The sequence below is a fragment of the Tachyglossus aculeatus genome, chromosome 16 (genome assembly GCF_015852505.1).
Source record: "Tachyglossus aculeatus isolate mTacAcu1 chromosome 16, mTacAcu1.pri, whole genome shotgun sequence".
Taxonomy (NCBI): Eukaryota; Metazoa; Chordata; class Mammalia; order Monotremata; family Tachyglossidae; genus Tachyglossus; species Tachyglossus aculeatus.
The window spans coordinates 13,610,584-13,622,974 of NC_052081.1; the positions used below are offsets into that span (position 1 = coordinate 13,610,584).

The window sequence follows — 12,391 nt, forward strand, 5'->3', positions numbered from 1 at the left end:
CCTCATCTGTAAATAATAATAATAATAATAATAATAATGATTGTATTTGTTAGAGAAGAATCGTGGCTCAGTGGAAAGAGCACGGGCTTTGGAGTCAGAGGTCAGGGGTTCAAATCCCAGCTCTGCCAATTGTCAGCTGGGTGACTTTGGGCAAGTCACTTCACTTCTTCTCTGGGCCTCAGTTCCCTCATCTGTAAATAATAATAATAATAATAATAATAATAATATGATTGTATTTGTTAGAGAAGAATCGTGGCTCAGTGGAAAGAGCACGGGCTTTGGAGTCAGAGGTCATGGGTTCAAATCCCAGATCTGCCAATTGTCAGCTGTGTGACTTTGGGCAAGTCACTTAAATTCTCTGTGCCTCAGTTACCTCATCTGTAAAATGGGGATTAAGACTGTGAGCCCCCGCCGTGGGACAACCTGATCACCTTGTAACCACCCCCGTGCTTAGAACAGTGCTTTGTGCACATAGTAAGCGCTTAATAAATGCCATCATTATTATTCTGACTTTTGACAAGGCATTCCCAAAATGTCTCAGTGGAATATTTCTTGTCTTATTCAGATTCAAGGCATTAGTAATAACAGTGTTCTTCTCACTGTTATTGAGTTGGAAGCTTTTGTAGTCTACCCTTTTCACATTGAAGAAGTAACAGCAAAAAATACGGCTCTTGGGGGATGCAGAGAGGCATAAATGATTATGTTTTTCCTGTGTATTACAATTGTATTTAAGCGCTTACTATGTGCCAGGCACTGTACTAAGCGCTGGGGTGGATATAAATAGGGTTGGGCACAGTCTCTGTCCCATGTGGGGCTCAGTTTCAATCCTCATTTTACAGATGAGATAACTGGGGCGCAGAGAAGTGAAGTGATTTGCCCGAGGTCACACAGCAGACAAGTGGTGGGGCAGGGATTAGAACCCATGACCTTCTCACTCCCAGGCCCTGGCTCTAGCCACTACACCATGCTGCTTCTCTATCACCATCTCCAAAATCCTCCCTAAAAAGCCACTTCCTCCACGAACCATCTAGTTCATGGCGGTGCCAACAATTTAGTCCCTCCGGCTATAATTTTTTTTTCCACTTTCATGCCTGAGGCTATCTGAACGGTGTTTTCCAAGCCCAGCCAAATTCCTGGTGGTTCCTGCCAACTTCCCTCAACTCTCTCCCAGCTTTGTGGACTTTCTCCCTCTCTGCTATCCACTTCTGGTGAAAGAGGATCTGGTTCGACACTAGTGAGAAGGAATGAACAAGTTAGAGAAATGAAGAAATGACAACCTCCGTTTTAGCTCTGATAAAATATTAGCTAGACAACTGGGAATAGTCAGTCTAAACAGGCATAGGCCATACGCAACACTAATATAACTAAAAATTGGCTCAATCTCTGGTCCTCTAATTCATTCGCACGGATAAAATCCGAGAAATAATTCTCCTGGAGGGAATCGCTTTGAGAGTCAGTCAGTGGACCATAGGGGTCTTCCTGGGGTCTTCCCCATGCTGTCTGAGCCAATACAAGGTATAAAATGCAATTCTGACCTTTGGGGCTGAGTCCCAGTTTCAGAGGATCACTATGAGTCTTCCTGCTGAACAGCTGACAACTTTGAAATAAATACCTTTTTTTTTTTTTCCTGGAAGAGTTCTACAAGATAAGTCTGGCTCAATGTCACCAACCTAAAGCTTATTTAAATGTGTTCTGTCCTACAGGCATCACTAAGCCCTGGCATTTGGGCTTCATCCAGTTCCTGAAGCTTGCCATCCTGTTTGGCGCTAACTGGCATCACAGCTGACGGTCTCATCTGACAGACCAAAAACTTACTCACCGAAACATGGAGTTTACTTCACTTCTTCACGTTTTCCCTTCCTTGACTCCTTCTTGCGCCCCACAGTTTTACAAAATTGATTATTTTTAAAAAAGAAAAAAACCAACAGAAACATGTTTCCAAACAACTCTTAATGATGAACCAATCTTTTATTAGAATATAAGCACTTTATAAATTGGATTACAATGCGTTTTATTCACTCTATGTAATAACCAGGTAGAATATAATCTGTGGACTGTGATGGTAGTCGGGGACCAGAGAAAAGCTTTAGCGCTCAAAAGGAATGGTCCCAAACATTGTAGCTTACCATAAAATCACTAAAGAGGAGCATGGGGGAAACTATGCCTCTAGAATAGTTTGTTTTTTGGGTTTTTTTTTTTTTAATCAAAGTGACTCAATGAATGCTTGCCGGGATGGCTCAAACCACCTCTCTGTGACAAATGAGATGATTGCTCCATCAGCATGGCAAAGAAATTCACCCTTAATGTTGTTGGAAATTGTGAAAAAAGAATGGCAGATCCGAAAAAGACAATTATATCACTTGAGTAAATGGGTGTTTTTCTCTGTTGAAGGTCAAGGGCAGTGCAACCATGTGGGAATCAGTGTACCTGCCCAGGGTTAATATATAAAGGTGATTCGTTATGGCAAGAAACAAAAGTTGCAAATTATATATTTCTAGCATAAACAATAATAAGGGCCCCAAGTATAGTATTCATGCGTTCTTAATGAGATTCTCAATCCCATTGACTCAAAATAATATTGGAAATGACATAAGTAGTAACTGGGAGCCCTTATTAAAAGCAAAGGACGTACTCATAATGATGTGAATAATCTTCCATGTAAAATAATAAAATGGAAATATATGTAAAACGCACATCTGCATCCTCTTTCATGTCAAAATCGAACAATCGTCCCACACGCGTTACCGAACTCCTCTGATGCCATATACATATACAGAGAAATAATGGTCATGATTCTCCAAGGCTTGTTCTACATGGTCCCCCCACCACTGACTTTTGTAGGGGTTGGTAAGTTGACCGCACATGATTTCTAGACCTTGTCTCGTGCATTCCTTAGGTGGCAGTGGGGAAACCTGTTTAGTTTTCCATAGTGGTACCGAGAGACTTGGTGGGCAGTGGCCTGTATAATCTGAAAGACAGGCTCATGCTAAAATTTCCCCACTCTACCCACTGCAGGGAAGATTTTCCTGGACTGGCCCTAAGGGGCAGGTGCAGTATTCCTGTCCAGGGGGGTTTAGTAATCTTCAACCCATCTCAGGTGGCTCAGCCCATCAAGGACTTGGAAATCTAGCTGAACATCCCTGGGTGCCCAGCATGGGCAATCCCTCTAGCCAACAAAGTCACACCCAGTACTACCCAAGGCCAAGAGCTGTGCTCAGATCAGGTTTCTACCTCCCTCTCTCTGAATCTGTGCAAATGGCTCTGCAAACCCAGATAAATCTTCCAAGTGGGAAATGGTTGCAATTCTTTAGTCGGAGATAACTTTTCTGTCCTCAAATGCAGAAGCCCAGGAAACCTCAGAATAATACCTTTCTGCTTGGTGAGATTGTTTGATCACAGAGTAGGCTCTCTACCAAATTGGTGGATGTCCAGTTGCTTTAATATGAAAATCTGGCCACTCCCCCCCAGCAAAAAAAATTGTATATCTACCTATCTATATCTATAGATATAACTATATATCTATATATCACTTGAGGATTCTGCCCACAATTATTAGATATTTACATATGGTTTCCATGTTGAAGTTTGCTGCTGGATGTTTTAGGCTTATCTCCATATATGTTAATTCTCAAGAATGCCTAGGCAATGCTAGTTGCGGAAATCGATATAAAAATGAAACCTTGCCAGGGGTTGACAAACGATCTCTGGAATTCATTTCTCTTGAAGCTTCCTATGCAGTGAGTCTTCCACCCAAATGATCTAGACAAGACTTCTGCTGTCTACCTTAAAAATAATCCAGGAATGATTTCATGCTGAGTTTAAGTGAAGTTTTCTTGCCAAACCTAAACTTTTCAAAGCACATCAAGTGGTGATAGTGATGAGAGTGGGCAGCTCGTAGCTAATGCGGTGATACGCCAATCTGCCCGTCCACGTGGAGCTAGGCTGGGCTAGCCCTTCTTCAGTTCCTTTTGTCTGTTCTCAAGACCAATGCACCTACGGCATGATTAAGTCGTGGAGACACTTCATTCTCTGTTGTGATCACTCTCTCTCATCCCAAGGGTGGGTGTTCACCACCGTATTATCTGATGGAAGCCAGCACGGGATGACTGGTAAGTCCAGAGGAAATAGTTCAATAGGTATGGGTAGCCTACTGAACAGTTAGAGCTGGAGTTACTGTAAACATTTGCATTAATCCCTTACAAAAATATCTCTAAAGTGCTCCATCAGGCTGGGCTACCTGAACATGCCAATGGGAATGAGAAACCTGTTCCCAGTGTTTTCCCAGTTATAAATATAGCATCTCTCTCTTCACAAGCTCCTCTCCAAATTACGACATTCCATTGTCTTTTTAACTCCTAACAAAATTCCAAAGCAATAGGCACTTTTGCTACTGAGCTAGTGCAGTGGGTTCTTTTCCTTTGGTTTCACTATATGGTTAAGGTATTCATGATTTTTCTTGTCACAACATGCATGCAAATTCTAATGAGTCCCCTAGTAGCCCCTTGACTGAGAAATTTCTGGGAGAAACTGTATTTCTGAGTAACCCTTTTTATTCCAAGGAATGTTCCTCTCCCCAGCTCTCTTGGCTACTTTCTTTTGCATCATTTTCTTCTCCTTGCAAGTTTCTGGTTTCAGTAGCCGAGGCTGTTTCTCCTGCGTGAAGGCACTTGCCACCACTGGAGTCACCGAGCCCTTCAGGTCCCAGGTCGGCTAAAACGTGGGTGGTGGACACTTCTTCCCCTGGCCCTGGAGAAACAAGAACCTCCTCCACAGGACTCAAAATGGATTGTTCTTGGGTTGTGTAAGTGTCCTCAAGGACACAGCTAGATAGATTCTCCTCTACTTTGTACTGGTCAGCTTCGAGCTGACCCGCTCCAGCCTCTTCTGACTTGGAAGCACACACATCTAGTCTGCTCTCAGCAGGTTCTTCCTCCTGGGGTTGATCCTTCTCTGGGCTACTGCAGAGTTCCTCTTCAGGCTTCCATGCCCTGCTGTTGTCCTCAGGCTCTTCCTTTTCTCCTTGTTGGGCACCCCCTTCCTGACAGACCCCCTCACCACCTGGACTAGGGACAAGGTTACCAGGCTCTGTAAAATTCATCATATCCACGCTTCCCAGCTCTGAAACGGATAGAGAACATTGCTCCTCGTGAACCCCAGTGAGATTCTGGCCGTCCTGATCGGACTCTGCGTTAACTGGATCTTTCTCTTCTCTTCCCGTCTCATTTTCTTGGCCCTCAAAGAGGTCATCCTTTTTACTAGTTTCCTCTTGGTTCTCCTGCACAGCCTCTGTGGGCACTTCAGTGGTGACTGTCAACAAGTCTCTGATTTCATTCAAGCAGTCTGGAGGAGGAGCAGCGCTTTGCCTTTCCTGGATCTTACTTTCCTGTTCTTGGATCTGTCCAGACTCTATTTCTGAAGCATTTGTACTCAAAGAATCTTCCTTTCCTTCCTTTGCCACAAGAACCAAAGGCGATGACTCCACTGGGTCACTGATGCTGGCAACAACCTCTTGCTCAGCAACACTGGTAGAAGAACAGGGCACCGGGGTGGAAAGACTTTCATCTTTGACTGATGGCTCTGGGGTCTCTGGGACCTCAGGACTCTTCTCTTGCTCAATGAACACCTCGTTACTTGGTATTTCATTATCTGAAACAACTGGCAAGACGGCAGACGATCTTCTGGCAGGGCTGGCCTGGTTTGATCCCGAGGGGGTTTTCAGGTCAGTTAGGCTGGACACGCTCTCACAAGGCAAAGCCAGGTTGTCCTCAAACAGGTTATGCTTCTTCAGTACGGCAGCTTCCTTTATCACTACACAGGGACACAGAGCACAAGAGATGAACACTTAAGTCCTGATTTTACATACTGGGATGCTAAGCCCTTACTTAAAAAACAAAGTCAGGCCATTTCATCTGGAGGGGAGCACTGGGCTCGCAAACTCCTCATCAAGTGCCTAATGCTTTGCGATGCTCACGCAGCACAGAATCCACGTGGAGTGGTCTCAGCGTAAAGGTTGTGACACTTTCATCTCCACACTCCCGCTTTATGAGGCCCCTTCCTGCCCCAATCCATCCTCTGAGGTAAGTTTCCTTCTTAGCAGAGCAGTAGATTGTAAAGACTGGGAGGAAGGGAGGACAAGGGGACAACAGGCGGGATTTGGGAAGGACTCCATAAACACTTGTGTACTTTTCTTTATACTTTATTACCTTCCTCTGTCTGTAACTCAATCAATCAATGGTATTTATTGAGCACTTACTGTGTGCAGAACACTTAACTAAGCCTTTGGGAGCATGCAATGCAACACAGTTGGTAGACACACTCCCTGCTTGCAAGGAGCTAACTTAGTGTCTGTCTCTCCCGTTAGATTATAGAATCCTTGAAGACAGAGATCAACCCTATTGGCATATTGTACTTTTCCAAACATTTAGTACAGGCCTCTTCACCCAGTAGATGCATAATAAACACTACTGATTGACTAATTGTTTCTATAGGCCACAGCTGACTCCTACCACCTCTAAAACGCTATTCAGAACTCTGTGATTGTCTCTGTGACTCCTTCAAAACACCTTCCCTGCCTGCAGTGAGAAGCAGTGACCTGAGCAAAGTAGCCAGCAGATCTCTCTCTCTCTGACACCCAAGGACCATCTCCAAAGGGGCCTGGAGATCTGGATCACCTCTGATTATTCATTTGCCTGAGTTTCCCTCATGTCCACTTGGCTGCCTGGTTCATTTTTCTAAAAAAACTGCTCAGTCCACATCTCCCCACTCCTCAAGAACCTCCAGTAACTGCCCATCCACCTCCATATCAAACAGAAACTCCTTGCCCCCCCCTACTATCCCTGGCTGATTTCCTGATTTCCTCAGTCTGCACACTTTGCTCCTCTAATACAAGCCTTTTCACTGTACCTCAATCTGGTCTGTCTTCATTCAGTCATATTTACTGAGCACTTACTGTGTGCAAAGCACCATACTAAGCAGTTGGGAGAGTACACTCTACCATCTGGCCTGGAATTCCCTCCACCATCATACACAACAGACCACCACTCTCACCACCTTCAAAGTCATATTAAAATCACATCTCCTCCCAAAGGCTTTCCCCAACCAAGCCCTCATTTCCCCCATTTTCTTTCCCTTCTGCATCGCCTATGCACTTGGATCTATGCACTTGGGGAAGCAGCGTGGCTCAGTGGAAAGAGCACGGGCTTTGGAGTCGGAGGCTCCGCCAACTGTCAGCCGTGTGACTTTGGGCGAGTCACTTAACTTCTCTGTGCCTCAGTTCCCTCATCTGTAAAATGGGGATTAAGACTGTAAGCCCCTCGTGGGACAACCTGATCACCTTGTAACCTCCCCAGGGCTTAGAACAGTGCTTTGCACATAGTAAGCGCTTAATAAATGTCACTATTATTATTATTATTATCTTTACCCTCTAGGCACTTAATATTCACCCCACCCTCAGCCCCACAGCACTTATGTACATATCTTTTTCTTAATGTCTGTCTTCCCCTCTAAATGGTGAGCTCACTGTGGGCAGGAACATGCCTACCAACTTTGTGCTTAGTTTAGTGCTCTCCACACAGTACACGCTCAGTAAATACCTCTGATTGGTTGGCTGATAGATTGTATTGTCTGCTGACCTAGCTCTGTAGATACAACTAGTATTGAGGAGTTAAAGATGATAAGGCAGGCCTTGGTTGATTGCTGCCTTCTGCTCCTGGGATCAGTGGGTCAAATGCAAGCAGCATGGCTAGTGGAAAGAGCATGGGCCTGGAAACCAGGGGACATGGGTTCTAATCCCAGTTCTGCACACTTGTTTGCTGTGAGATCTTGGGGCCAGTCACTTAACTTCTCTGGGCCTCAGTCACCTCATCTGTAACATGGGGATTAAGACTGTGAGCCCTATGTGGTTTAGGGACAGTGTCCAAACTGATTATCTTGTATCTACCCCAGCCCTTAATACGTGCTTAGCACAGTGCTCTGCACACAGTAGGCGCTCAATAAATACGACTGAATGAATGAATGGAACACAGTAAGCACTTAATAGATGCCACAAAAAAGTGCTGGCCCTCCGTGGCCAGATTATAATCAGTAACAGGGTCATTTTCTCAGCAGGCTGGTTCTCCCCGATCTGAAACGCTGAGGGTGGGGTTCATAGGGGCTGGCTTGCAATGAGGTTCAAAAAGCACAACAGAGCTCTGAGAACCTATCCACCTTTGGCTGCAGTCAGACCTGTGCTCAAACATGAGGAGTCCCCTCCCTTCCCCATTTGCTCTTTAAAAGTTTAGCTGGGCTTGTAAAATTCCAATTCAGGAATCTCCCTCTGAGGCCGGGGAATCCTGGGGAGGGGTCAAAGTCCTTCCAGCATCCAAGAAACAACAAGCTTACCTTTCACCGTTTCATCCAGGAGGGTCTGGTGTAAGATTTCCTCATAGACGTTTTCAACCTGTATCACAGCGGTGTGGTCCGCAAAGATGAACTGCTCAAATTTCTGCAACTCCTGGGAGGTCCAAGATAAAAAGAATGGGCGGAAGAGAGGAGGAGAGGGTTGAAATTTGGTACTAAGCCCAAGTTCCTGGGAGAATGGTAAGTGGAGCAGTGGCTCCTCACCTGTGCCTTTTTGTAAAGGTACGGAGCCAAGAGGCATTTTCTTAAAAAGGGACTCTTCTGTCCGGGACTTCCTTAACCTCATAACCCTGCGTGTGGGATCCCGTCACTCTTTCTTGCAGGCTCCTTCCTTTCTCCCATCCCCGCTCTCTGCCCAGCAAACCACAGTACAGCATGTTATGTCAGCTCTCCAACGGTAGACTTCCAGTGCGTTTTGCTGGTATCTGTCTCAAGGTAGGTCAGGGACCAAAATGTTCAGGTCCCATCCTCAGTGATTAACTCCACCGCCCTTGCCAGCCATAGCCCTTGGGGTAAGGTTTTCTCCTAGCTCAGGGACCACTTCAGCAATGGGATGCGAAGCCTTGTGCAGATAAATCATTGGCTCTCAGTAGGTTGCGCAGGCACCATTACATCCCCTGGCTGACCAGGGATAGAACTTAGTGGCCTCAGGCCAGTTACATTTGCTGAACAGGTCACAGTCGGCAGTCCAGATGCCAAAGGATAAAATCAACACGAGATAACATCCATTTAGTAGTCTTCCTAGGTCAGGACAGATGGACAAGGAAAGAAGGAAAAAGGGAACTGTCTTAGTCTCGTTGTGGGCAGGGAATGTGTCTGTCAATTTGGTTGTACTATACTCTCCCGAGTACTTAGTACAGTGCTTTACATAAGCACTCAGTAAATGCCACCTATTAATCGTTTAGCAATTCCAAGGTCACTGAAAATGGAGATTTTTTTCGGCCTTTCAGACCCATCTCTGGAGGTTGAGATCCATGAAGAGCGAGTGTTGAATCTACTCCTGCCACAGTGGGCCAAAGGCAGGGAGAATCAGAGGGACTCCTCCTCCACCTCTTTTCTTAAATTCTTTCCTCTGTAAATGCCCCCACAAGTAATGCCTTCTCAGAATGTCAGTAGCTTTCATTACCTTTTATAGCAAACAGATACTTGTTGATGAAATACAAATGGGCTCTCCTAGACATTCTGCATATGAAGAGTTTTCATGACTTAAAAAGCCCGAAGATCACAACACTTAGATTTTAAGTTCCTCCAGGGCAGGGACTGTGTTTTTGTACTTGCACTGCTTTATTCTTCTGCTCACAACAGGAACTCAAATAACTGTTGAACTAATGAACTTCCTAAATTCACAGGAATTTGAGAAAAATTTTGCTCTTTGCTCTGGGAAATTCATCAATCAATTGTATTTATTGAGTGTTTACTGTACGCAGATCACTGTACTAAGCACTTGGTGGGTTATGTTGGTGGGTAATTAGTCTACTCTAGAGGCTACTCCTCCCTAACATCCACCTATTTATGTCATTTAACTCTTTCATTCCCAAATCAGACTGGTCACTGTAAACTTGAAGACTGTACCGATAATATCGGAGCTGACGACAAAAAGCCACGTCTCCTAGCACTGGAGTTCCAAGTCTTAAACCCATTTTTGTTTTTACTCATTGTGCCCCAGGGTGTTTCCTAAACCAATTGGAGCCCCCAGTTAAGTGTAGCCATTTCTCCAAAGGACCTAAATCTGGATATGGAATGCATGAAACTCACATTAATATCATTACACTCCCCATTATTATTGGTGACATTTAGTAAGCACATCCAAAGTACATGAAATGCTGGGAAAAGGCATTAAAGACATTGGTTCAGAGATAGTCTTGGCCCATACTCAGACAAAAGCAATAAAAAGGACCAGTACAAACTACCATGATCCAAGACAAGGCTAGATTAAGCCCTTTAAGGGAAACAAATCTAATTTCTTACTGGTTTACATGTTGAAGCCAAAGCCTTCTGCATGGTGGGCAATGTGATCTGAATCAATGCTTCTTGAAATATCTTCTTTCGTATAGTACTGCTGTCATAATCATATTGCTGTTGGTACAGAGAAGAGAAGCATATGCTAAAGACAATCAAATAATCGCAAACACAATCTGTTGAAAGAAGAAAAAAATCTACCCTCACCATTTCACTTTCATAGCAAATATTAAGAATTCATGTGGCACTTCGGTTTCTAAAGGCTTCTGGTATTTGAAGAACGATGCTCCCTCGCCCTTTACCCCTTCCTCTGTCCACACTCAAAATTTGGTGAAACCCAGTGAGTTAAAGCCATTTGTCCGAAGTCAGAGAGAAGTCAGTGACTGGGCTGAGAGCTGACATGCTTTGGCTGACACCGTGTCCTCTCGACAGCTTGCTTTTAAAGGCCGAAGCTGAATGGCAGACACCACCTCTGACTCTGTGTAATTTACTTGGATGCTACGGTGCTCTCATACTACCTCTGTAAGATATTAGTGGGGGGGGGGGGGGGAATATTTGCAAAGATGAGTGCAAAAAAAAAAAACCCAAATCGGTTTATGTGACAAATGCTTCTTGGCACCTTCTGTTTGCCATGAAATTGTGACTTTACCATGGCAGTTTTTAGTTTCTGTCTGCAATGGATCCAGAGCCGTCATGGCATGTCATTACAAAAGCAACCAAACGATGGCAGAATAAATACAAAAAGCCCAGCACTGCAGGAATTTATTGACAGATTACATTTAAGGGGTGAGAGTGGAGAGAAGGAGAAAGGAAAAGGACAAGGGAGAGAAAAAGGGGAAAGAGAGAAGAAAGAGGAGAGCACACATGAGGAGAATAAATACGAATGAATGGCCCAATCTTTCGTTTGGACTACAAATCACTGTGAAGTTAGGGGCTAAAACTAAGCCAAGGTTATGGCCCATGGTCACAGTCATGTTGGATTTGCTGTAAGGACGCCAGTCTTCACTCCCTTCTCCTGTGGTACATTTCATCACAAGTGCACAGAGACAACTTGCCACAGATAAAAACACCCAAGTTCAGGAAACAACAAGAGAATGTGGCCATTGAAACGTTTTGTTTTGTTTTTAAAGTCTTAAAGACTGTTTCCTTTTCTTTGCATTAAAATTACTAATATGCAGTACTTTACAATCAGCGTAAGACAGAAACACAGGACACAAACACAGACGCATCAAGCTCCTCTCCAAACGGGAGGGAAATTTTACCTTCAGGACTCGCAGCTTGACTTTTTCTATAGCTGTTGCCGTTTTGGAAGCATCCCCTTGGCGGTGCAGAGAGAATAACTGGCCAAATGTGTATACTGCATTTTCCATTAGCTAGAATTCAAAAATCAAATATGAAAGTCCTATTTGAATGGTCTCAGTTAACTGCCGAAAGCACTAGGGGCTTTACTCTGCTCTGATTTCAACATCTCAACTTCCACTTGTTACGGCATTTTGTGATATAGTGGCTTATTATTAGTTCTATTTTTGCTGATCATTTAGGTCAACGTGCACTGGTTAGGAAGAACTCATTGACATGAGCACTCAGAGCACCCTACTTAGACCCTTCTCTTCTGGTCCGAAAGGGGATGTCGAAATAAAGTAATATGATAGAGGCCTGGAGGCTACCTAATTTTTCTCACCTTCTCTCTGGACCAACAGAAGGAATGGACAGTGCAGGATTGGTTGTAAGGCTACACACACCATCTCCTGCAATCCACTTCCCAGCCCACTGAGACTGTTGTAGATGGGAAGGCAGGAAGGGAGTATGAGATAATGAGGTCAATTCATTGGTTTATTCTCCTCCCCAACCCTCGGCACCAATCCTGGGTCATCTACAATGTAGAAGTTACCAAGGCAGCCTCTCACTTTTCAAAAATGCATTGTCCATACTAGCAGGACAAAATGATCTATGTTTTATGGAATTAGCACAGGATGGGTAATCAGGAGACCTGGACTCAAATCCTGGCTCTGCCAGTTGCCTGCTGTATCACTTT

The 12,391-nt window shown here is 44.4% G+C and overlaps 1 protein-coding gene across 1 annotated transcript in view; it reads right to left on the bottom strand.

Moving 5' to 3' along the window:
* Window positions 1–1,949: 1,949 nt before the first annotated feature.
* The window catches only part of NIBAN1 (niban apoptosis regulator 1), a 107,352-nt gene continuing 96,910 nt past the window's right edge, over window positions 1,950–12,391 (bottom strand). Inside the window, exons 11-14 of the mRNA XM_038758037.1 lie at window positions 11,619–11,729; window positions 10,366–10,473; window positions 8,380–8,491; window positions 1,950–5,808 (exon numbers count right to left, since the gene is read on the bottom strand). Of these exons, the coding sequence (XP_038613965.1) occupies window positions 4,550–5,808; window positions 8,380–8,491; window positions 10,366–10,473; window positions 11,619–11,729 (1,590 nt within the window). The 3' untranslated portion in view covers window positions 1,950–4,549. The remainder of the gene's footprint in view (window positions 5,809–8,379; window positions 8,492–10,365; window positions 10,474–11,618; window positions 11,730–12,391) is intronic.